At 35.5% G+C, this 27791-nt stretch overlaps 1 protein-coding gene and 1 long non-coding RNA gene across 3 annotated transcripts; one reads left to right on the plus strand and one right to left on the minus strand.

The window, feature by feature from the left end:
• Positions 1-5689: 5689 nt before the first annotated feature.
• On the minus strand, positions 5690-26724 carry LOC108101953. 2 transcript variants are annotated; one of them, XM_043208791.1, is made up of 6 exons: positions 26652-26723; positions 26125-26428; positions 8103-8232; positions 7695-8035; positions 6470-6635; positions 5690-6409 (listed from the first exon to the last, which is right to left on the minus strand). In XM_043208791.1, the coding sequence occupies exons 2-6, from the start codon at positions 26248-26250 to the stop codon at positions 6300-6302; spliced, it is 873 nt and encodes a 290-aa protein (XP_043064726.1). In that variant the 5' UTR covers positions 26251-26428; positions 26652-26723; the 3' UTR covers positions 5690-6299. The 2 variants fall into 2 exon arrangements, with proteins under 2 accessions (XP_043064726.1, XP_043064727.1); XM_043208792.1 differs by lacking the exons at positions 5690-6409; positions 6470-6635 and adding an exon at positions 6642-6680 and having other exon boundaries at positions 26125-26724.
• Positions 9334-11918, plus strand: LOC122320631. The gene is made up of 2 exons (XR_006245742.1): positions 9334-10150; positions 10632-11918. It is a non-coding gene; the product is annotated as an uncharacterized LOC122320631 (long non-coding RNA).
• Positions 26725-27791: the final 1067 nt, after the last annotated feature.

The following is a 27791-nucleotide window of genomic DNA, read 5'->3' on the forward strand; positions in this document are numbered from 1 at the left end:
AAGTACCAAATTGAATTATAACGAGATAGAGAAAACAACATGAGTGAGTAGAGTTTGCAATAGGGGGGTGAGATGAAATAAATATTTCCACGAGTTACATATTAGGGAGGTGCAATATAGGATGCACCCATGGTCGGGCGGGCCTCAGAAGAATCAAATTATATCTTTTGAGTCCATATGTATCTGTCCCAAAATCCGTTTGTTTTTAGTCCATGTTCAGATTGTAGTTTCAAAATTCCGTTTTGTTTATTTTTGTTGTGACTGCCGTGTAAGTGTTCGCCATGGTTGTTCCCCTCCCTGGGATATCGATGGCTAGTCGGCAAGCTGCACTACACACCCGAAAAAGGCAGGACATGACAACCTTCTTGTTTTTTATGTTTTACGATGCCACACTTTAATAACTTGTCATGTCCTGCCTTTTTCGGGTGTGTAGTCCAGCTTGCCGACTAGCCATCGATATCCCAGGGAGAGGAACAACCATAGCGAACACTTACACGGCAGACACAACAAAAATAAACAAAACGGAATTTTGAACCTACAATCTGAACATGGACTAAAAAACAATGGATTTTGGGACAGATACATATGGACTCAAAAGATGGAATTAGAGTTTTCTGAGGCCCTCCCAACCATGGGTGCATCTTATATTGCACCTCCCTATTATCATATTCGTGGATTTATTTATTTTATCTCACCCCCCTATTGCAAACTCTACTCACTCATGTTTTGTTTTCTTGTAACACGTTATAATTCATAATTTTTTATACTTACATACTAACATATATTACACCTAACACCTAACCACGGTACCGCGGGACGAATTACAAGAAACATCAAATAATAAATTAGAAATAAATAAATAATGAATAAGTAGGGAATAAATAGGGCGAATATTATGGATAAATAAATAATAACATCATAATCCGACTTTAGTTAATTTTCTAGTAAATAAATAATTATGATTTTAAATAAATAAATATTTTAACAATTTCATTCGGGCGGGTTACATAATTAATTATATAAGTTAGGTTATGGATTTGGAACTTGCGGGTAGTTTTTTTTATTTGTGTTGTAGTCTTTTTTTTTGTTAGCGAGTTCGGTCGGTATACGATTTTTGATTTTTTTTTTAATAGGTTTGGAATAAAAACCTGTGGCCACCCAGGAATGAGTGGCCAATTTTCGGGGCGAAAAGTTGTCCCTTCCTGGTGGCTGGTCTTTTTTTATTCCTCCTGAATTTTCTTTTTCCTGACCGGATATTCGCTCCGGAATATTAGGTAGGAATTATTAACATTAATTAATCAAATTTTCTGCAACTCGAAACCACTGATTTTCGCCACTTATTCTCCTTGCCCTTTTTTTTAAATCCTCTCTTCGCCAGAAAAAAGCACTCAAGTTTTTTCCAAATTCACCTTTGGTTCACTTGTGGCTCAGTAACTCCTTGGGAACCAGTTCCGGAGGCTTAAAAAAAATCGCAACCCTGCCTGGACTCACGCATGATCGATAAGTTATTATCGGCGGCCGTTGGTAAACATACATTGTTTACATTTTATTTAGTTTTTAAATTTTTTTTGTTTGGCCGCACATAACAAACTTGCAGTATTTTTGCAATGGAATGGTAAAGAAACATCGATGTGCCAAAGGATCCTTACATTTTTATCAGTTTTTGGAAGCTTTATACCATCACCATCTGGGCATTTCACAGTTTTCAAATCGACCGCGTGTGAGAATTAAAATGCCGAAAATTTACAAGCAAAAACCCCGCGTTTAAGGATTGGTTAACTATAGATCCGATGACCTAAAATGCTATTGCAAATATTGCAAATCTAGCATTAATGCAAAGCTTTGCGATTTGCACGCACATGTCAAGCCAACAAAACATAAGTCTTCGTCAACTGCTTTTTCACAGACGAACATAATAACGTTTGTTTCATCTGTTTCTACGAAAACCTGCCATCGAGAGACGTCATTGTTTTGTATATCATTTAATATCATATTTGTAGTTACGGATTACGCCGGGAGAATAAATGCTGCCAGACTATGAAGTTCCAGCAGATTGTCTGAAAAAGATTGTAACCAATCAGACTTATAAAAATGCAGCAGAAGAAAAGGAGATTGATGAAATTTACGAAATGCTCAAAAATAATTAATAAATAAGTCAAGTCAAGTATCATAGCTTTAAATCTTAGCTATCAACCGAATTTTCTGGCGGTTTCTAGCTTTTTTCATATGTCACTTTAGCTTCTTTATGACCAGAAGAGTTGGCAACACTGTTTTTATGTTACAATACTTTGGAAGAATATTGGAATGATCGTGTGCCAGAAATTTGGTTTAATAATATCGACTCTGGTGACAAAAATCCAGCAAATAGCGTTGATCAACATTTCCCACGGCTACTTGTACCAAAGTATGGAGCAATTCAACAGCCCGTTAAGATTTTTAAAAGTTATCATCAGTGTTGCTAACTCTTCTGGTCATAAAGAAGCTAAAGTAACAAATCTAAAAACCGCCAGAAAATATGGATGATAACTAAAATATAAAGCTACTATGGTGAAACAATATTTTTAACAATTTGATTTATTTGTTAAGTATTTTTGAGTATTTCGAAAATTTCGTCAATCATGCCCTCTTATCCGGTTGAATTTTTGTAGGTCCTGATGGGCTCCAATCTTTTTTAGACAAATCGACTGGCATAGTTCTAAAAGCATTTATTTTTCCGGCGTAATAATATTATAAAACTTGGGTTAAGCAGATAAAATACCTTATGTGTAAAATGGAGTTTAAGGCAGGTTCTCACCTTGTGCCGAAAAAAAATCGATTTTTTTTTTGCTTATCGTATATATATATGCTCCAAAGTTTTTAAAATTTACAAGAGTTAAAGGCCTTTACATGGAGCACATGTCGAGCACCGGCCATTTGAAGCCAAAACTTTAAACGCGTTTATCTCGGAACCACGTTTTCGGACCTTACGGAAGTAATTGAAGGCGTTGGGGTTAGCCAATCGTCATCAAATTTTTTGTTAAATGTTCCTAATTGTTTCCTTTAACTAATGAACTAGGATTATCCCGAAATATTGAAAACTGTTTAATTGAGAAAATAGTTAGTGAGAAAAGAAGCTCGAAAATCGAACTTTTTTTTTTTTAAAAGCTAATAACTTTTGCAATTTTCATTTTTTTTTCTGATCCTAGTTCATTTTATGCATAGTACTGTACATTTTAAGAATCTTTTTGGTTTTTGTGTTTGCGATTACCCGTTTTGGCTAAATCACTTCCGTAAGCGAGACACCTTTTCGACAACATGCCGCCACTGAGTAACGACCCCTTCCGCCCCTTTTTTGATATTTTTGATTTCGAAATTTTTTTTCGCAAAATAAATATGTTTTCAAATAAAGTTTAAAATTTCAGCTTTTTATCTTTAACCGTTTTATCAAAAAAGAATGTGCAACTTAACTGCGAAACATTAAAATTGCTCTATATGAATTAATCATTAATCAATGCTAATATAGCATTAACAGCATAGTTAACACATTTTAAAAGAATTTCTGCCTCAATGTCGTTCGAGATGTTTTCATTATGTTCTTTGAGCTTTGTCTCGAATGCATATCTCAAACAGCAACCGTGTTTACCAAATGTTCTAAATCGTTTTTAACAAGCAAGGAAGCTAGCTTCGGTAAGCCGAAGCTTATATACCCTTGCAGTCATCAAATATTTCGAACAGAATACACAAAGGCTAAACAACATCAAAGCTATTGTTCATATGGCAGCTATATGATATAGTCGTCCAATTTTGATGATATTTTATTTGTTATTCAAGAGTCGTTAGAAAACTCTTTATTCCAAAAATCATCACAACGATGGTATCATTTTAATTCCGTTAATTCTATATAGATTTTTCGATCTTTCCTATGGCAGCTATATGATATAGTTTTTTTTATAAATCAAGGTTATTTAAAAAACTTGATACTCAAAAAATCATAGTCGTGTGATGAAAAACAATGACGTTATCAATTAATTTCCATTAATTCTATATATATTTTTCGATCTCTCCAATGGCAGCTATATGATAGAGTTATCCGATTTTGATAAAATTTAATCCGAAATTCGACAGTAGTTAATAAACACCATCTGGAAGAAATCAAGTCGATCTGATCAAAAACAACGGCGTCAGAATTTTTTATTTCATTCTCTCGTATGGGAGCTATTCGATATAGTTGGCCGATCCTTTTGGGAAAGTTTCAGCAAGATAGCTTTAAAACTGAGAGACTAGTTTGCGTAGAAACAGACAGGAGGACAGACGGACAGACGTATTCGGATTCTGCTCGTGATGCTGATTAAGAATATATATACTTTATGGGGTCTGAGGTGTGTCCTTCACTGCGTTGCAAACTTCTGACTGAAATTATAATCTGCAAGGGTATAAAAATATGTATCAATACTGACATTAGCGGGAATTATTTTGCTTTTTTATGAATTTATTGTAAATATGATATCATTAAAAAGTTTGCCTGTTTCTCCCTCCAGTGCTGAAATTGTGAAACACCCAGATGGTGATGGTAAAGCTAGTAAAAATCGATAAAAATGTACAGATCTTTTGACATATCGATGTTTCATTACCATTCCAATGCAAAGATACTGCAAGTTTTTAAAGAGTGACATCGTAGAACATAAAAATACAAGAAGGTACCAGTTGTTTTTAAAAAGATAAAATTCCGTCAGTTTTGCTTTGAAAAGAGCTATAATTCCCGCTAGCCGGTAGTTTTCAATTTATCCCGCATTTTCTTTTTGAAAACCGCCAGATCTAGCGGGGAAATAGCTGAATTGGCAACGCTGGTTATCATGCCTATTAAAGTTGTTTATCGATACCCCCACACCATTACCCCACCCTCACAGCTATGACGACGGCTAAGGAAATGCTCTTCCTTTCGAAGATCGAGATAATAATAGTTGTATCTATTGATTTACGCTTCTAAATTAAATTGATTTTGGTGTTAAATAATTTTAATTGTTTTAGGTTGAACCTATTCAGATGACCGTTAAAAAATTATGCATTTTTGTTAAATATTAAAAATTAAATAAGGAATAAATAATATGTTTTTGAAAAACTTTCTTCAGCATTTTATTATAATATGATTCAAGAAGTAAGGAAAAAAAATTATGGAAATCGGTACACTGGTTTAGGAATTATAGACAAATTACTACCTCTGCTGTCATGAACCTATTCAGTTGAGCGGCAGTGTAATCGGTAAAAATGCATAGTAAATTCTTCATAACTTTCATGTTGTTTAGTTTTTATGCGTTTCGCTCGACATTTGTGATGACTGTGAATGTGTATATTAGCTTCTGCTCGGCGAAGCTAGTTTCCTCTCTTTTTTACCATACAAACACAAAATGTTTTTTATTTTGATTTTTTAAGCCTGTCTTGTAGACTAAAATTAAAGAAATGATAAAAAATAAAAAAAAGTTATTATAAAACCAATTTAAAGAAACTCCAAAGACCATTACATATTACATATCAAGTATAAAAACGTTAATAAAATGTATTTCCTTGTAGCGTGACCAAAATTTCTTGTCGAAAGAGTAACTTTATTCTATAGTCGTTGTTTTTCGTTTTGTTCTTGGCACTTACTTGTAGTTCTGCATTTGTTATCTTAATGATCAGTCAACATTTTTCCTTCCAAGCGAAAGGAACTATGTATTTTAACATAATAAACTTTTATTTATAAAACGTATTTCTCTAAATACAATATGCACAATACATGGAAGACAATTTTAAGCTTGTCTTGCTTCATATATGTACATCGTACAATGAAACTTTTAGCTTAGGTACATACATATTTTGTTTATTATTATTTTTAAATACTCTAAAAGTGCTTTACTTGCTACAATAAATTAAACGTTTATTGTTGTCTTTTGTTCGCTTCCGACCGTGGCCAAAACATACAACGGTCCATTTACTTTGTCATCTTCCTTGTATATATTTGCAAAATTATGCGCGACGAAAACTCAGACTGCGAATTTGACTCAAGTCCCACGATCAGTTATACATACAAGCATAATTTATATAGCTTTATATAGCCTACAAACTAAGTTCTTGTCAAAAAAAAGGTGTATATTATTGTCATTGTCCGAATGCTATTTAAAATTCCGTTACCGGTTGCTCTGCTTGATCGCCAAGTGTTTTGATTACTGTGTAGGGTTGTTGAAGTTCTAGGTTTTCTCTTGGTCATTTGTGATTTTACTGCTGTTCGTTTTTCACGGCTTTCACTGCGCTTTCATTCGGACTTTCCCCGCCACTAGCTACACCTAGTAGTTGTAGGGTCCGTACTGCGAGCCGTGGTAGTAGGGTCCTGGGTAGATCTGGGGCTGGGCATAGTTGGCGTACGGTGGATAGGGCGGCTGCTTTTGCGAGTAAACTGGAATCGGGATAGGGTAAATAGCAACTTGAATAGTCAAGAGATCGGATTCGATCTTACCAGGCATCAAATACTGCAGGTTCAGCTGCTCCTCTTTCTCGCGCTCGTTGCGCAGACAAACGGCCGCTCCCGAGAGCAGGATTGCCGCCAGGAGACAGGTACCGATTCCTGCCCAGGCCACGATGTACGACCAATCGTAGGAAATCTTCGTGTTGTCGCGCAGAACCTGAGCAATACATCCAAATCATCAATACGTTTTTTGTTGAAAAATCTGGAGAAATTTTCTTTACTGCAGAAAGACTGTAAAACTTTTAAACCCAAACTTATTTTAAGCAAGAAGGAAAGATTTGGCGAGCCATAGCCTATATACCCTTGCAGTTGTAACCTAAGTCTATAAAACGACTAGATAGCTAGTTTTGTTTGCAATTGTTAACCCAACTTTTAGAAAGTCAGCAACAATTGTTATACCCCTGCACAGGTATTATAATTTCAGTCAGAAGTTTGCAACGCAGTGAAGGAGACACCTCAGACCCATAAAGTATATATTCTTGATCAGCATCACAATCTGAATCGAAATACGCCTGTTCGTCTGTACGTCCGTCTGTCGGTCTGTCTGTTTTTATGTAAACTAGTCTCTCAGTTTTAAAGCTGTCTTGTTAAAACTTTGCCAAAAGTTTTGTACTTATTGCACGCAGTGTAGTCGCCGGATCGGGCGACGAGATCGAATAGCTCCCATACGAGAGAATAAAAAAATTATCACGCCGTTGTTTTTTATCATATTGACTTGAATTTCGAACAGACGTATTTCGATTCAGATCGTGATGCTCATCAAGAATATATATTCTTATGAGGTCATATATACTTTATGAGGTCTGAGGTGGTGTCGCCTTCACTGCTTTGCAAACTACTGACTGAAATTATAATACATTCTGCAAGGGTATAACAATATGATAAACTCTTGTTTTCTGATTTTTTCTTTGGCAGCTATGTGATATATCCGATCCTTAAAAAAAAAAACTTTTGAATACCCTTGCAGAGGGTTTCAAATTTGTAAACCAAAAGATGGCAACGCACTGAAGAAGCTACGCCCGACCCCTTAAATTATATATATAGTCTTGAACAGCTTGCTGTAACTGCGTTATCGACATATGTCTAAAATTTTAATACCGTCTGCGAAGGTTTCAAAAATTAACACGACCATACTTCATAAACGAAATGAAAGTAAATTCTTTTAGTTTAAATGGAAAGCTTTGGATTCTTTGGGATATGTGTAAGGACCATTTACCGTGTTCCACTGCTGAAAATAGTCCTCGCCGACGACTTTCTCCTTTTCAAAAAACTCGACTGTGTGCCAGAGTCCCATGGCGCCGGCAGCCAGGAGGCAGGTGACTAGCAGCAGGATCGAGGTGGCCGTAATGGCGCCCGAGGACCGCTTCCAGCAGCCGGAGAGGCCGGTCCAGAAGGAGCAGAAAATAGTCACGAAGCTGATGATGAACAGGGCAATGCAGGAGCGGGCCAAGTGAAGTCTTGAGGTGGCGTCCTCGTTGGCGATCTTCTCGTCTTCCGCCTGCGGGAAGTAGTCGATGTTCGAGCAGTGCGTCTCAATAGGCGACAGATAAGTGGGCACTACGGGGTTGGGGATCAGGGATTAGACATCTCATATATCTTGCGGAACAGCAAAGTGTTCACTCACCCGCTGAAACCGGCGGGCGTTCCTTCGGATAGCAGACCCTGAACAAACCACGAGTCCTCGTGTAGTAGTAGTACTTTACATTCATGTTGTGCAACAGCGACTCTGCATCCGAATGTTTGCTTGCGAAGGACTGAAATTTCATAGAGATATAATAATTATTAGCTGTATACAAATTACAGTAGTATTATATTAATTATTTTGTAGCTAATTTGCTGACAAAATGATGTATTGCAAACTGAATTCAGCAAAAATGCGTAAACATATAGAAATGCTTAAAATGAAAACCCATTTTTTTTTAAATTCGTAATTTTAAGTAATTATGGTTCATTATGGTTCAAAAACAATAAAAGAAGCTAGTTTCGGTTAGCTGAATCTTATATATAGTACAATTAAAATTAATTAATTTTGTTTTTTAAGTTATTTCGATTCCTACAAAAGTGATTAATAAATTTGATATTACAAAAATCATGGTTGCATGTTTTCTAACGACTCTTGAATTTCGTATTGAATTTTAATGAAAATTGAACGACTACATCACATGGTTGTCATAGCAACAAATCGGTGAAAATATTAAAAATTAATGCCCTTATGCATTTTGCTGGAGATTTGTGATCTTCCCTCTTCATCATATATTACTATAAGTCGCACTTGCCGTTTATTTGGTTGCACCAACACACTTTGAGTCTCTAACTCAAACATTGTATAACTCCACCTCGTGCTATTTTTAATTATTAATTTGTTCTGCCTTTGAACAAATTATATTGATACATAATATACATAAATGTAAAAACTTCAAGTGATATCACGCTCCCCACGTCTGGGCACATTGTCAGTCATTCTACAATTTCGGCTAACGCGCAATTTTCTACCTTCCCAAGTGGCGAGGGAAATCGCACACAGACCAGACAAGTTTTTCTCCACATACAACATGTATTTTCATTAGTAAAAAAGAAATTCCGCAGGGGAATGCAAGCCGAAAAACATGTTTTACTTTACGGTATGTCCGGTATTTGAGTAACAATGAAAAAAAATGGTGGGGCTACGGGGGTTCATCGTCCGTCACACATCTGAAAAAGTTTCCAGTTCTTTGATCGTTTGCTTTTTGGGTTTGCTAAGTGTGCATATACATATATATATATATACATTTTTTAAGGGTTTAAAACCTATTATAATAAACATTATTAAAATTAAGCAGAAGAATTACTCAATTTATCATCTGTCACCTCTTACCCTAAATTACCTTAAGTCACCTTTTTTTTAACCTCTACTTAGCAGTCTGCTTTTATCGTTTATCTAGTTCCACCGATTGCACTTTGAGTCTTAAGCTCTGACTCGAACATTAAAGAACCCCACCTCGTGCTATATTTTATTTCAATTTCTGCCTTCCACAACTAAAATAGGTAAAACCCGAGTGAAATTTAAATACTCCGAGTTATATCACGAGGTCCCACGATTTCGGCTTACGCGCAATTTTCCACCGTCCCCGGTGACGAGGGAAATCGCACACAGACCAAACAAGTTTTTCTCCACATCCAACATGTATTATATATTTATATACATATACTCGTATATATGTAGATACCTTTAACATCCGATCGGCTTATGAAAATTGACGGATGACTAGAAAATTGATTTTCGCTTGCGCAACTCCCGTCTGGAGACTAAGATTAGGACACCTTGAACCATTTATATTCTTATTTTTACTAACCCTCCCCACTAATCCGCTCTTGAGAAATTTTTTCGCTTGGCTCGGCCCAAAAAAAAACGAAGAAACTTCTGAGACCCCTTTTTTTAGAGTTTCTTCTCCGGATTAATTTTGTAACTTTCTTATGAAAGTCTTGGGCAATTCAGGGCCCCCACTTGTACAGCATTCAATCGGGACGGGGCTGTTGAGCTGGATTAGAAATGCATTCGGCTGTGAACGAAAATCTGAGGTATACTGCCGAGAAACGTAAAGAAATCGGTAACCAGTCGTGTGTACCAGCTCTCCGGCGGAGGTGGAAAACGAGAGCGAGTCGAATTTTCGGTTGGTTAGCTGGATTAATACGGTATACTATACAGTACTATACAGGTTGTGGGACTACGTATGGTATATTGATCAAAACTTTGTAACGAAAAGGTCGGAAAGTAAACTGCAAATGACAATCACCTAAATATTTTAAATCCTTCAGGTAAAGGAGAGTTTTTCTGCTGCCAACAAATTGCAATTTTTAGCTAAGGAGATTGCCCCATGTGGAGACATTAACGCGTACTTTGCCACTATGAAAAAAAAAAATTATCTGATTAATATGTATGATCATTTTAACATTTAAAAACCACACCAATGATCAACTTTAGTTAAACTTGTGAATTATTGATAATAATTTAAGCGAGAAATCTTTTAATGACCTACAAATACTATGGCTTTAAATATAAAAAATTACATTTTCTGTTATATTTTTGTTGTTGTTAAACCTATATTTCAACCTAAGATTACTTCAAATTTAATAACAAAAATTAAATGGTCTGACTGCGTTACGTATTTTCCAGCGAGACCGTGGAAAATAGGGGCACCGGCATTGTCAGCATAACTCCTAGCAGGATCATCACAAGTGAAAACAAAACATAAAAGGAAGCTAGCTTTGGCAAATACACGGTGCGTCCATTAAGTTTCGAGACTGATTCCATAAATCGCAAAATAAACAAGATATTTCAAGTTTTTCAAATTTATTATTTGAAGTATTCTCCCTTCGCTTTAATACACTTCTTACAGCGATTCAATAGTGATTCAAATGCGTGCTTCAGCTCATTTTGTGGAATAGCCTCCAATGCTCATGTCGAAGCCGTTTTAATGGTCTCAACATCTTCAAAAAAGCATCCTTTCAACTTCAACTTCAACTTTGGAAACAAGGAGAAGTCCCAAGGCGCCAAATCAGGTGAATACGGTGGGTGGTCCAACACACAGACTTGATTTCGGGCCAAAAACTGACGAACAATGATTGATTTGTGACTCGGCGCATTGTCGTGCAACAGACACCATTTCTCTGGATCGCGATATTCGGGTCGAGTACGACGGATTCTGGCCATCAAATGCTTTAAAACTTCAAGACATTGATTCCCAAAGTGGTCCAGGTGGACCACTGGGGGTTCACGGGTAACTCGACGGGGGTCTACGTTCGGCGTGACAAAAAATGGGGGTCTACACTTTGTGTACGGGGGTGCATGAAATTTAACTCAGTCTCGATAGTGAAGAACTAAAATGTTGGCTTGACTTCTTCTATCAATATCGGCAGATAATGTTTTAAGAAGCTCAGCGACTGCTACTTGTAAAAACATGTATAATAATATTCCATATTCAGTACAACTGTGAAACAGAAGTGGAGAATGTGATATTACAACAGGAGCTACTCGAGCTTAGCACTAATGAGGAGCTGAAAGTAACATTTAAAAAAGGGTATCAAAAATTTTGGCTGCAGGCAGAAATACCTAACTAAGACTGTGGACAATAGCGAAAAAGCTTCTTATAGCGTTTCCCTCGTTAAAAAAAAAGTTTTAGTGCCGTTACAAACTTATCATATACTTGAATATCACAAAACGGGGAGATTTGCGGTTATTACTTACAAAACTCAAGCCAGATATTGATAATTCGCTAACAAAACATCAAGTATGTACATCCATCTCATTAAAATTATACATTTTTCGTAGTTACCATTGTAGAAGTTACATTACGTTATAAGTGTTTAATTTTTATTACGTTACGACTATTATAACAATAATAATTAATATTGTAATAATTTCAATATTTGAATATATACCTACAACACAATGAAATACCTACATCTTCGTTTTGATGTTTGTTTAATTATAATTTGTGAGAATTGATTTTGAATTTAGGCATAGGGGTCCGCCAGATCTAGCAAAATTTTGAAAGTGGTCTATGAAAGAAAAGAGTTTGGGAACCACTGCTTCAAGATAATACGTGCCAGTGACCGTTTGACCAGTTGGAATGAACTCTTTGTGGATAATGCCTTTACTATCGAAGAAAGTGATAAGCATTGTTTTGATTTTTGAAGGAGATTTTCGCTTTTTTTGGCTTGTGGTGAGTTTTTCGACTTCCATTCCGAACTTTGGCGCTTAGTTTCTGGATCATACTGAAAGCACCATGTTTCGTCGCCAGTAACAATTGATTTCAGAAAGTTTGGATCATTTCTGGCGGCTGCAACGACTTCTCTGCAATGATCTTTGCTCTTTGTTCCATGTTGGAATTTCAACATCAGATCAAAAACTGTTTAGGAAAAGCTGTCATATCCTTGTTATTTGTCAAGCAAATGTAATGAAGTTTGACACGTCAATAGAAAAAGGTTTAAGCTTTAAAATGCATCTTCGAACACCTAGCTGGCGCTACTATTTGCTGAGATATGGTTCATGTCTCGAAACTTAATGGACGCACCGTGTATGTCGAAAAAAATACCTAAAGGCTAAACAACATCGAAGCTATGTCGATTTTTATACCCTTGCAGAGCAAAGGGTATTATTACTGCAACGCAGTGAAGAAAACACCTCAGAGCCCATAAAGTATATAATATATGTATATTCTTCATCATTATCACGATGAGAATCGAGATACTTTTGTATGTCTGTTCGTCTTTCCGTTTCTATGTAAACTAGTCTCTCAGTTTTAAAACTATCTTGCTGAAACATATAAACAATAGCCGAAAATATGAAAAATTAATAGAAAAAACGTTATAGCTTCGATGCTGTTAGCCTCTATGTATTTTCTTCGACTGCAAGGGTATTTAAGCTTCGGCTTGCCGAAGCTAGCTTCTTTTCTTGTTGCTATTAATTTTTCATATTTTCGACTATTGTTTATACGACAGCTATATGATATAGTCATCCGACTTTGATGAAATTCAATTCGTTATTCAAGAGTCGTTAGAAAACTATATATTTAACAAATCATGATTGTCTGATGAAAAACAACGATGTTATCATTTTATTTCCGTTAAGTCTATTAAAATTTTTCGATCTTTCCTATGGTAGCTATATCCCACGACTATGATTTTTAGAACATCAAGTTTTTTAAATACCCTTAAATCGAGAAAAAAAATACATAAAAACAGGAAAACTATATCATATTGACACCATAGGACAGATCGAAAAAATTGTATAGAATTAACGGAAATTAACCGAAAAAAATGATAAAATCGTTGTTTTTCATAGCTTCGATGTTGTTAGCCTCTATGTAATTGGTTCGACATATTTGATTACTGCAAGGGTATATAAACTTTTAATATTTTAAACCCATGTATGCATACCTTTAATATGTTCGTAGTGTTCGTGAGATTTAAAGTGCAACATTTCGTTCAAGACTTGATTAAATCATTTCTGACCCAACGGCTCGAGTTCTCTATACGAAGAAATTCCAATCGATCGGAGACACTTGACAACAGAAAACACTAGGTGGTTTGGCCGGTTTCCTCAGTTTCCCGTGCTCACTTGGACAGTTGCCAAAGCACAAATATTTTTATTACACCGGGGACGGAGCACATGCAAAACTGGTTTGGGGCCCCGGTGCAGAGCTGACCCTCTTATTGAGCTTTCCTAGAGGGCTTCCCCTCAGTGCCCCTCCATTCCCGACTACAGATGTCGGTGATTAGCCAATCGGGCGTCATGTACACATGACATTCGGATAAAACAGATAAGCGTTTAGAGACCCAGAGGATTGGTTCTCGACAGCAAGATGCCAACAGCTGTTTCAAGTACCTTCACCACCAAACTACAAAACTTGCGTTTTTAGGCCAAGGACTAGGAAACGATGCTATTTTCATGCCCGGGTGTTTTTATACCCTTGCAGAGCACAGGGTATTATAATTGCAGTCAGAAGCTTGCAACGCAGTAAAGGAGGCACCTCAGACCCTATAAAGTATATATATTCTTGATCAGCATCACGATCTGAATCGAAATCCGTCTGTCCGTCGGTCCGTCTGTCTGTTTCTATGTAAACTAGTCTCTCAGTTTTAAAGCTATTTTGCTGAAACTTTCCCAAAAGTTGTGTAGTTATTGCACGCAGTATATAAGTCGGAATAAGCCGGATCGACCGACTATATCGGATAGCTCCAATACGTTGTTTTTGATCAGATCAACTTGATTTTTTCCAGATGGCGTTTTCTTACTGCTATTGAATTTCGGTTTAAATTTTATCGAAATCGGATAACTCTATCATATAGCTCCCATGGGAGAGATCAATATATATATATAAATAATGGAAAACAATTATAACGTCGTTGTTTTTAATCCCACGAGCATAATTTTTGGAACATCAAGTTTTTTAAATACTCTTAAATCGAGAAAAAAATTTTATAAAAATCAGAGTACTATATCATATAGCTGCCATAGGAAAGATCAAAAAATCAATATAGAAATAACGGAAATAAAATGATTACCTCATTGTTTTTCATCAGACAATCATGATTTTTGGAATATAAAGTTTTCTAATGAGTCTTGAGTTTCAAATTAAATTTCTTCAGACGGACAGACGGACCGACGGACAGACGGATTTCGATTCAGATCGTGATGCTGATCAAGAATATATACACTTTATGGGGTCTGAGGTGTCTCCTTCACTGCGTTGCAAACTTCTGACTGAAATTATAATACCATTTGCGCGGAAACCTTAAACTGATTGAAATTAAGGGGTTATATACCTTTTTCTCCAGAGAAATACAGGGTTTTTATTTATTTTTTTTTAGCATGTTACCATTGTTTTATTGAAATACAATACAAATTTTATCTACGTACGTGTCCTTAAGTAAATTCGTATAAAATTTCGAGTGAAAATTTTCATAATTTTGGAAGTTACAGTTCTTGCCGCAGAAGTCCTTTTTTCAGTAGTGGCTCACGGTGAGCATGAAAACAAGGAAACGGCTCGACTTAAAAAAAAAGAAAAAAAACTACGTTAGAATATAGTGTTACCTAGTTCGTGAACGAAGGATTTAACGAAAAAAAATTTTTTACAGTTACAGTGATTATTTTTTTCAAAAAAATTTTCCGATTTTTCGAGGTCTAATAATTTAGTTTTTCGCCCCAAAAAAATAGAAAAATTTGTCGAAAATAAAATTCCTTCGTTCACGAACTAGCTATTGTATCTACAAACAATCCCCTAAAATTTCAAATCGATCGATGTAGTGGTTACCGAGATATCGTGCTCACCGCAATGACCTTTTCTCAAAAATGCGATTCCGAGATAATCGCGTTTAAAGTTTTAGGTGGACATTAGGAAGTCATGTACACCGTGCGCTATGAACGGCTGTATCTTAGGTTCTAGTGCTCCGATCTCTAAAAAATTTTGCAGAAAAATTGTTGAAAGTATGTACATCAAAAAAAAATTATAACATTTTTTTCGATTTTTTGATTCTGAAAAAGGTATATAACCCCTTAAATAATTTGTTTTTAAGTGAAGCAGCATATGAAAAACACAAACGGGTTTCGTTTAAAAATTTGTTTGCTGGGGTTGTTTTTTTGGCACTTTATTTATTTATCCCTTTTGGTGGGAATCAAAAGCGTTTTTATAAATCGCACGCTCAGTCGGTCTCGAATCTCAAATCCAGAAACCTCTAAGAGCATACATAATTGCGAAAGAAATTAATTAATTTTCGTATAATCTTAATTTTTAATTACCTGGGCCTGGTTATTCGATACTTTCAGTAAAATACCAATTTAAAATCTGTGTTGAGCAATGAGTTTTAATAGCCTTGCAGTGGGTGGCGCGTTTGCTCACTCCGGACAACAAACGCAACCGTGAGACCACTTCAGAGCAGTGTTTGACGCTGTTTAAGCGCAATCCGAAGGAGTTTCTGCATCGTTTCGTGATCGTCAACGAAGCATGGACCCACTGGTCCAGACTCCAAGAAACAGTCGAAACAGTGGACTTCACCCGCCGAACCTGCTCCGAAGAAGGCGAAGACTGTCCCATCGGCCGGAAAGGTGATGGCCACCGTTTTTTGGTATTTTCAAGGTGTGATCTACATCGACTACCTGGAGAAGGGCAAAACGGCAGCAGCGCGGTACTATCACCGCCGAATTGCATAATATACGACTACATTTGGCGAAGAAAAAAAAGGTTTTACATCAGGTCAACCCACCGGCTCACACTTCCGCCCTCGCCACGGCAAAATTGGTCGAGTTTGGCTAGGAACTGCTACCCCATCCACCATATTCTCCAGATTTGGCCCCGTGTGACTTCTTTTTGTTTTCAAACTTGAACAAGTCACTCGCTGGAGAGAACTTTGCGTCGATTGAGGAGGTCGTCGCCGCCACAGAGGCCTATTTTGCAGACCTCGAAAAAACGTATTTTTCAGACGGGTTAAAGAAGTTGGAGTATCGCTGGGTCAAGTGTATCGAGCTAAAAGTCTGTCTGCTCCTACGCATTCATGTCTATCTCTGAAATTTTAGCAAAAGATTTTTACAAGAAGTTTAGAATTCGGAACGACCCGGATCGAACGACGATCATATAGCCTTTTGGAATATATATTAGACGTATATTGTATAGCTGAGTTTTTTAACGACTCTTGAATACGAATTAAATTTCTTCAAATTCGATTATATAATAAAGCTTTCATGGGAACAATCGGATAAAAATAGAAAAATAAAAGAGAAACCGTTGGTCGAGTGCCTCGACTATCAAATACCTGTTGCTGAGATAAGCAATGCCTATAGGCGTGATAACTTTTGAATCTCGACGTCTTTAAAGGCAGCAGAGCTAAAACACACCATTCCCCAACGCCATTCGCTGCGTATTTATTACCAGAATCCCAAAAAAGTTAAAATAGTAGTGCCCTTATTCTTAGAACTTTTTTTCTGTGCATTCATAACTACAATCTGTATCTTTCATCCAAATATTTAAGCTCCTTTGGTTTCAAGATATTGACGTTTAAAACAAAAGAAGAGGACTAGCCCTAGAGGCTGTTGGGCGTGGCAAATGAAAACAAGGGAATCTAGCTTCGGCAAGCCGAAGCTTATATACCCTTGCAGTCATCAAATTTGTCGAAGAAAGTACATAGAAGTTCCATATTTTCGACTAAATATTAGTTTACTAGTTTACATAGAAGCAGACAGGAGGACAGACGTATTTCGATTCAGATCGTGATGCTGATTCAGAATATATATGTATGTATAATTTTTGGGGTCTGAGGTGTCTCTTCACTGCGTTGCAAACTTCTAACTGAAATTATAATACCCTTTGACGTTATTTTGAAAGTCGATGAACATCAGAACTCAAAATCTACTGAACCGATCCTTTTCAAATTCTTAGCACAAATTCTTAACATAAAAACGCAGGTAATCGGGGAAAGTTTTTTATAATTTTCATTTTTTTATATTTTTAAAAAATAAATTAACAGCAATTTTTAAGCTAAAATCGCACTTTTCACTTTCAAGTGCTCCCAAAAATAGACAACAAATAAATTTGAAAAAAACTCTTCCTGTTTACCTCGGGAAATTCATAATCTTTACAACGCATATCACATTTTATTTTTAAGATGATAGGGCGTTCTATGATGTTCACCGCAAAACAAGTTTTTCTTTGGGCGCTTCGGAAGAATAACCGCCACAGGCTTAGGGTAAGATGGGGTAAAACCGCCAAAAATGTATATTTGATGATGTCAAGCTATCATTTATAAAATGATCAATGAACCAACCCATATTTCTGAAAGTTTAATCCCTTGGCTACATAATTCATTTAGAAAGTTTTTATGTAGCTTTTATTTTAAAACAATTGTGATCGTTCAGAAGAAAAGTTTAAAACGGCGGTTTTACCCCACCTAGTGGGGTAAAAACGCCATTCTGGTTTCAGTGTAGTAAAGTACCCAAATAATGTCAATAACAAGTAGATTATTAACATAAAATATTGAAATCTTAGATATTGATACCTAATAGAAGAAAATCTTCAATTTCAAAACTTCCAACATGTGGATTTAGAAGTTTTTTAATTAAAAACTATATCCATTGAAATGTTGCAAAAACTTTTTATTTAACAATTTCAACAGTCAATTTCACAATTATTAAGTGCCTAGTGAATTTCCAAAGTGTCCGCTTCAATATTATAGAAAAGTAAAATATTATAGAGTTTAAAAAATTAAAAACTTCTGAGCAATACCTTTTCGCGGGGTTTTTACCCCACGCGCCAATTTTTTGTCGAGGTTACTTAGTTTGTACAATTTTGGAAATATTGGCTAACTTGATATATGTACATCAGTATCAAGGTTCGTACTATAAGCGAACACTTATGTACCTCTTTTTTTTCAAGCCGTTCATTTACACTTGATTGAGTAATGTTGATAACAAAAATTTTTTGCTGCCGTCTAGTGAAACAAAAATGGCTCAATAGAAATTGTCACGACAAAGCTGCAGTATTCCGACCGACTGCAAAAACCGCGCATTATCAATCAGAATCTACATTATCAACGGTTAATCGTTTCGGCGCTTCATTGGAATTTGAAATCCAAATGGCGGTTTTACCCAAGGTTGCCACTTCAAAAATTTTTAATGAGCCAAAAAAAGATAAAAAATGAGCCAATTTGAATAAAAAAGAGCCAAATTTTTATTTATTATTTTTTTTTAACTTACTTAACTTATTTGGTAATTTAAGTCATTCTGACATATGTTCAGAGCTACCATATCAGCGGAACAATTTAGTTTCGATCTGGCGCTTTTAGATTTCAGACATTAATCACTTTTATAATTGCACAACAAAAAAATGCATTAATAAAAAAATGAATTCGTTTTTTTTTTAAATTTAAAAATTTAAAAATTTACCCACCGGCGGTTTTACCCCATCTTACCCTATTTCTAAATATTTTTTAATAATTTTTTTTTCTAATACTCTTCAAAAGTTGAATGTAATTAAAATGTAATTAAGCTCTAAAAAATAAACTTACTCATTTCGCCTCAAAAAAATCAAGCATGTCTCTTTTTTTGGCCTTTAAAACCAAAAAAAATCGATTTTTTTTTTGCCTTTTCGTGTAGATATATGTTTTAAGAATGTGCTCAACAAATTTCAGATCAAAATTTGAAAAATTAAAAGAGTTCCAGGCCTTTACATGGAGCACATGTCGAGCACCGACCATTTGAAGCCAAAACTTTAAACGCCTTTATCTCGGAACCACGTTTTCGGACCAATCGTCATCAAATTTTTTTTAAATGTTCCTAATTGTTTCCTTTAACTAATGAATAACTGTTTAATTGAGAAAATAATTAGTGAGAAAAAAAGCTCGAAAATCGAAATTTTTTTTCAAAAGTTAATAACTTTTGCAATTTTCATTTTTTTTTCTCATCCTAGTTCATTTTATGCACAGTACAGTACACTTTAAGAATCTTTTTGGATTTTGTGTTTCCGATTACCCGTTTTGGCTGAATCACTTCCGTAAGCGGGACATCATTTTGCCGAAATGCCGCAACTGAGCAACGCCCCCTCCCGCCCCTTTTTTGATTTTTCAATTTTGATGTTTTCTAATAAAGTTGAAAATTTCAGCTTTTTATCTTTAACCGTTTTCTCAAAACAATTTTTTTTAAAAAGTGCCATTTTTCCGCCCTACAAGGTAAGAACGTGCCTTAATAGAATATGTATATATGTACATACATATGTATATGCTTCGGTCCACCGCAGCAAGCTCCTGACTTGTTTTTTATGTACATATGTATGTATTTTTAGGTATGTTGTGGTTTTCTTATTGACTTAAAGCGAGCAATTAGAAATGATTTTGATTTCATTTTTATTAACACTCATTCCTTTAATTTGTATCTTTTTTATTTTATTAGAAAAATCATAGCGCAGATTACGAAAATCTTCCTTACGTCTTAAAATTTTCGGCAGGCCAAAAACAAAAATTTCAAATCAACCTGGCCCTTAGGGCAATTGACTAAATGACCATTTAAGCAGTATGACTGAAATTATATATATATGATTAATCAATTTGGAATCGCAAATGATGTCAGCAAAAAATATAAAATTTAACACCCAGTCGTGACAACAAAAAATATCAAGAAAAAAGTGAGGTCCTCTTCAGGTAAAACCCAGCGACAAAATTTGGAGAAAATATCGTCTGTCGCACGAGGCGAATGCGCATCCCAGCTAAAAACAATTATTTTCACATCGCGAACTAACATGTGTTTCGTCTTTCTCTCTTGCAGCGCTTACTAAGCGTAAAAACCCAGCACGAAATTCATTCATGGCATCCAAATGGCAGGGAAAACGGCCAACTACAAAGAGCCTAAAAAACAAGCAGCAAAAGCTTTTCATTTGGTCGGGATGGGCCGGATCGGGCAAATATATCGGATAGATCCCATAAGAGAGATCGAAAAAAAAATTATCACGCTGTTGTTTTTGATCATATCGACCTGGTTTCTTCCAGATGGTGAGTTTTTTTTTTTATCGATTTTTATTGAATTTTGAATTAAACTTCGATGTCATATAGCCATTATGCATTTTACTCGACATTTGTGATGACTTCAAGGGTATACATACATATGTACATATATACGCCGGCTCGCCGAAGTTAGCTTCCTTTCTTGATTTATTTCTTTTTTAGTATTTCTAGTTTTGCGTCAACGTCAGCATCGCATGGCTCATAGTGAAACGGGTGCGAAGTTAAATTGAAGACACAAGCGATTAAAATAAATGTTTAAGATGCATACCAGGTGTGTTCAAAAAAAGATGACTTTGTATTTTTAAGATTTTCTCTTAAATTTATTTTTCTATCAATATTTATGTTGCCCCTTTATACACTTATGCGTCTGGGTTTTCCAATCCTCAAAAAATTTTTCATAAACACTATTGCCTTGAGCTCTTTTAGCGATATATCTCATCAATCGTTACAAATCTCCGTCCTTTCATGATTGTGGTGTCGTTTTTGGCCAAAAAATCTCTTGAATTACTTTCCACAATTCTGAACGTTTACTTTGTATTGCCTCTCGCAAACAGAGAAAACCTAACAGACAAGACTGTTTTTAACCGTACGACCGTATGGTAAGAAATCCTGATGCAAAGAGGAACTTCGAATTTAATTTTACTATTAATTTCCTTTAATTTGTTCGATTCTTCCTATGGCAGCTTATCGATCTTAACAATATTTTACAACTCATCGCATTTCAAGAGTCGTTGGACAACTCAATATGACAAAATGTGTAAATGAAATTATGTTATTCAATATTATATTACAAATTTTTTATTTTTCCCATGGCAGCTACATGATATAGTGCTTTGATTTCATGAAATTCAAATTGTAATTTAAGATTCGCTAAGAAAAACACAATAAACAAAAACCATGCTCGTAAAATGAGAGACAACAAAGTAATAATTTGTTTTATATTATTTTTACGATTTTTCCTGTGGATGCAATATGATGAAGTCGCCCGATCCAAACCGTATATACTTGCAATAGCTATAACACTTTTGGTAAAGTTTTAGCAAGATATGTATGTTAGCTTAAAAATAAGAGACTAGTTTTCATAGAAACAGACAGAAGGGAAGACGTACATATGTACATGTCAAGATCGACTCACGCTGATGAATAATAAAAAATCTTTAAGAAGCCGAAGGTGTTACCTTCACTGCGTTGCAAACTTTTAACTGAATTTATATACATACATATAATATTTGCTATAAAATGCACACATTGATAATAAAATGAAAAGTCAAGCGTTTAAAAATTTGGAATAAATGGCAATAAATGTATATATTGGAATAACAATTATTATTTCATTTTAAAGGCAAGAACAGAGCCAAGCCTTATATGGGAGCCAGCAGCCATAAATTAAAATCTTCTTAATTTTATTAAAGATTATATATCATAATTTAATGGCTAAATTTATTAATATTATTATATTTTTATTATTATATTAACCCAAAACAATGCCTCATCGTCCTCCCGTTCCCATTTCCCCATATACCCTATCCTATTCCACCAGCCAATATACTGTAAGAGAAAAAAAACAACAACTGCGAGCAAGCACAAAAAACCGAACTGGCAAAGCAAAACGGCCAACTAGCCGCATACCAATTTTGAGTAATCCCAGTCGTCGTTGTTGTCTCCAAAACGTGAAATGAGTGAAAACTCAACTCGAAAACCAGTTTGGAGGCGATCTGCGAGGGTTACGACGATTTAGGTGTGGATACAATCAAAACCACAAAAGCCAACGCCAAATGGTTTGGCCCAAGACAAATCGAAAAGCGAAATGCCTTAAAGTGCTAGATAGTTTCAGTACTTTGTAGAATACTGAAGTTGAAGAAGCGGCCAGATTGGTGGGGAAAGTCAGTGGAAGATAAAGATATTAGTGTTAAAGTACCATTATCTTAAGCCAAGGGCTGTATACTTCAGTGAAATAGATATAGAAAACTGTACCTATACATAGTTACATTTTTTGCCTTTTCAGACATAAATATAATAGAGTCTTAACATTTATAAAGATTTGTTTATATAGGTATAGAAGAACAAAGCCAAATATTAAAAAATATTTTGAAATGAACGGGTACTTATAAACAAAGAGATTGTTGTTGATAAAGTATTCATAATTTCATGTTTAATATAATGCAAGCTATTTAGCAAAACAAATGAGTCAAAACAATAAGTCTTTAAATTTGTCCCCTTTTGCCACCAAATAAATTTATTGTCTCACCGCCAATTTTAAAGTCGTCCCATTTTAAGTGAAATTTAATTTGCGTTCAAGAGTCGTAAGAAAGCACAATCTGCCAAAAATGCATACATATATGTATGATGAAATTTTGTAATTTTATTTAAGGAAAAAAGCTTTAATACTGAAAGACTGGTTAACATAAAAACAGACAGATGAACATGTCTAAATCGATTGATTTGACTGAAATTACAATACCATATGCAATGGTATAACAAACGATTGCACAAGACTTTAAACAAAAACGTCTGACCGCCTCTCGACAATAATTTTTTTAACATAACGTAGTTATTAAGCTATTGTTTTATATCGTATGAAAAAAGTTTCTTTGAATAAAGAAAACAAGTTATCACATTTTAATACTCTATAAATATACATAACTATTTCTCTTGACGGTATATATAATATGTATGTATATGTATATATACACAGTAACCACATCTAAATTTACCTGTTGTATAATGGCTTCAGTACTCCAAAAAATTTCGCTTCAGACATGGTTGTAGGACGATTTTTAAAAAATCTCACCGGAATTATCGTTCTCTGAATTGACATTGAAACTTTTGGATGAGGTGACAACTTCGTCCAAGCCACAAAGTCAAAAACGTGCAAATATTTTCACTCGGTTTCTTCTTCTTCATTGGCTGATTTTTGTTTTTGTTTTTTGGTTGACTTGTTTTGATTGGAATGGTATGCGCACTCACGCTAACAATGAAACGGTATTATTTACTTCAGAAGAAGTAGAATATTTATTCTACAATGCCTTTTCATACCTTTTTTTCTCAAACATATACTGTTTTTTCCCAGATACACATGCACTTAGCAGTAAGGTTCATACAGTGGCACGTCATTCAGACAAACATATTGGAAAATTTTTTTAATTCACTACATACACGTGTGTATGTAAAAACCGCTATGAATTTGCAATTAAATTTAAATAAGAGACCGTACTAACTTACATAAACCTTCTTATTCCGCTTGTTTTGGGAGCGAGTTTGTTAATCGTAGAGTAACTGTATTTGATGAAAAGTATGTAATAGGTTGAAGAGAGCACTTGCGACCCGACAAAGTATATACATATGTATGTACACATTCATTCTTGGTCAGAATCGACAGTCGAGTCGATTTATGTCCGTCTCACCGTATAAGAGTCAGAGTACTGGGAGTAAAAATACAGATTCAAGGTATTATGTTAGTAAGCAGCTCAAGTTTATTACATTTTTGTGCTGCTCACTCTATTACGTCCACAAGCCGCAACATTTTGAGGCGGCCAGAGTCAGGATGGCACAGAATTTGTTTGGTACAGCATTTTGAATTAATGATTTGGATTTAGGAAACAAATACATACCGAATGACGTTTTTATAGCCTTGCAGAGCAAAGGGTTTTATAATTTCAGTCAGAAGTTTGCAACGCAGTTAAGGAGACACCTCAGACCCCATAAAGAACATATATATATTCTTAATCAGCATCACGATCACGTCTGTCCGTTTGTCCGTCTGTCCTCCTGTACGCGAACTAGTTTCTCTGTTTTAAATTTATCTTTCTGAAACTTTCCCAAAAGTTCTGTAGTTATTGGAACGGGCCGGATCGGCCAAAAATTCTCACGCCGTTGTTTTTGGTCATGATGTTGATATTCCAGATGACGTTTTCTAACTACTATTGAATTTCGGATGAAATTGTATCAAAATCGGGTAGCTCTATCATATAGCTGGCATAGGAAAGGCCAAAAAATATATATACATATGTATAAATAATGGAAACAAGCATGAGCATGATTTTTAGAACATCAAGTTTTTTAAACACCCTTGAATCGAGAAAAAATTTCATCAAAATCTGGGTACTATATCATAGGAAAGATCGAAAAATCTATATTGAAATAAAAGAAATAAAATGATAACATTGTTGTTTTTCATCACACAATCATGATTTTTGGAACATAGAGTCTTCTAATGATTCTTGAGTTTTAAATTAAATTTCATCAAAATGGGAGGACTAAATCATATAGCTGTCATATGAACAATAGTCGAAAATATGGAAAATTAATAGAAAAATCCTCATAGCTTCGATGTTGTTTAGCCTTTATGTATTTCGACATATTGGATGACTGCAAGGGCATATAAGCTTCGTCTTGCCAAAGCTAGCTTCCTTTCTTGTTTTAATTTGCTACTATTACGCCCAAAAGCCTTGGGGGCGTTTTAGCTCTGCTTTTTAAGTGGACGAAAAGATTTTCAAAAAGTTGTCACTTATTAAAAATATTTACTTATGTGGAGTAATGGGATAATGGGACATATTAGTCTATTCACTTGACTTAAGCGAACCCTCTTCTTTTATACATAAAATGGTTTTAAATTGTATTCATGCGATAAACAAATAACAATTTTTTTAAGAAGTTTGACTGTATTTGCAATAGTACATTTTAAAAAGTGTTGGTGTTTTTGTTGGTATAGTGGCCCCTACTCCTCACTTCCTGCTTCTCTTTTCTCGTCCAACCCACTCTCGAGCTTCATCAGCCTGGGCTCTTCTTTTCGCTTTTCATTCATCGAGTTTGACTTGGCTAAGCGCTCGCGTAGAAAGTTTTGAAGTTAACGGCCGTTGCCCGCCCTCCACCCCGTCTTTTCCAGACCCCCACTTCACAATCTTCTCTCTCAATGTTGTTGGTGTGTTTGCTTTCGACCTTTCTTTTTCTCCGCCTTGCCCTTATTCTCTTTTCGCCAAGCACAAAAAGAGCGAATGTTACTGTTACCACTGCTACTACTACTTTGTGCTGCTCCCTCTTCCCTTCATCCTCTCTTTCCACCTTTTTCTTTTCGTAAGCACAGTGGGCCAAAATCACCTCTTTGTAGTGCACAAATGCATCTAAGTTATATTATTTATTTAACCATCAGCATCAAAAATCGATCTGAAGAAATTATAGATATTATTACAAAATCATTATAAAATCTTGGGGTAAAAAATACAAATTAGTTTTAAAATAAAAAAAATAATATGCCTATTCAAGTTAAATGTTTTGAAATAAATATGTATTTTTAGATTTGTACAAAAAGTTGACTTTAAACCCACTCAGAAATCTCTCTGTCGCCTTATCGCCTTAGGAATCTACTTGTACCACATATGCATGTATGTATGTACATACATACATGCATATATATTTCGAAATAATATGCGGTGTTTGTAGACGAAGTTAAAGCTCCGTCTTTAGCGGAAGAGTCTTCGTCAATGACACAACTACATTTCAGTGGCTCTGGCTAATTGTGTATTTATGTATGTATGTATATGTATTTTAAGTGGTTGGGCATTGGTTTAATTCGGTTTTTGGCCGGGGAGATTTGGTTGCAAAAACAGGGACTGGAGACTTACCTGTATTTGGTTGCGCCAGACATCGTAGTGCAGCCAGTTATCCGTGGAAAAGGCTATCGCAAGCAAGGCGGTGGCGATGATCGCGCAGATCGTCGCTATAGATAAGGTTACGGCCGAGCAGGGCATCGTGGCGTAACGTTCCGGATCTGTTTCGAAATCGTCTCTGATTTGGTTAAACTCGAGATTTATCCACCGAAAATCCCAGAAAAACAAATACTTTTCTCCGATCTGTGATTATCTCCGACTTCCTTTTCTTTTTTCGCAGCTGGATCCTTCTTCAGCTCCTCTTTGAGTGCTACTGCTGCTGCACAAATACACAGTAAACAGCGCAGGAACCAGTTTGGAAGGCACAGTAAAAAAAAGCAACGTTTGGAAAAAAAGATCAATTTTAGCAGCGGGCCAGCACTAACACACCGATACGGCTTCAGCACGCACGCACATGACACACATACATGCGCCCCGCAAAGAATTTGGTTTGAGAACTGAGAACTGAGCACTAGCTGGAGACTTGAAAACTGAGCACTTACAAACGGAGAACCAAGAACTGAGACGTTGTGATCGCAACCACGTTCGCTGGCCGACTGAAAGTCGCAGCAGGCTGAGCCCGAGTTCAGGTAAAACCTTGGTTTTACCCATACCAAACCAGGCCCAGGTATCAAGTCACAGTTGGCGTCGCAGTCGGCGTTCGTTCGAGCTCTTTGCATGCAACCAAATGAGAGGAAACGACGAAGGAGAAGGAGGCAGGATACAGTGCCTCTTCTTGTAGCTGGATACCTGTAAAAGAAGAAGAGAAAAATGAGGTGTCTCTTCTACCTGCTGGATACATGTAAAAGAAGAAGAGAAGAATATTAAAGAAACATTTAAATAAGACACCGATTTCTTGAAAGTAAGGTTTGACTTGCTGGCAAAAGCGTAGCAATATTGTACTGTTCTGCACAAACCTATCAGGTTATGTCGAATTTTCCATTAAACTTCTTTTTCTATAGAAACTTTATGATATTAACCCAATCTTTATACAAGTTTCTTTTTAATAAACATTATCTATTAACGAATTTGTTGACATCATTGAATTTATGAAGGTTTTCTTCATTAATTTTCTATAATTGCTCCGGTTGTTTTTATAACAGATATATGATAACCCCCTCCGATTAAAAAACAAATAAATTCGCAATTCAAAAGATTTTTAAAGAACTCTATATTCGTAAAATCAGATTTATTTACGATGAATTTTATAAAATTTTCATCCCAATTCCAAAAATGATGCTTGTGTTATAAAAACAACGACTTTATATCATATGACTGCTTTTCGATATATGTAGTGTTCCAGTTTTAATGAAATACCTTTATTTTTTGTATTCCTCCTATGAGAGCTTTATAATGTACTTGTTCAATCCAGGCTGTCACGACATATATTTTACTTGCAGTAACTACACAACTATTGGAATCAAGAATATATGTATATGTATATACAGTAGAATCCGCTTATAGCGACTTTCAAGGGACCGACGATTTTTCGTCGTTATACCCGGAAGACGCACTAAGCAGAAGGATTTAAGTGTATAAGTCTGTCTGGGGACCAATCAAGCCATCGAGTTTTCGTCGCAATACCCGGACGGACACTATAAGCGGAGTCGTTATAACAGGATTCTACTGTACATATGTATGTA

Source organism: Drosophila ficusphila, unplaced genomic scaffold, assembly GCF_018152265.1.
Source record: "Drosophila ficusphila isolate 14025-0441.05 unplaced genomic scaffold, ASM1815226v1 contig_668, whole genome shotgun sequence".
In the NCBI taxonomy this organism is placed as follows: domain Eukaryota; kingdom Metazoa; phylum Arthropoda; class Insecta; order Diptera; family Drosophilidae; genus Drosophila; species Drosophila ficusphila.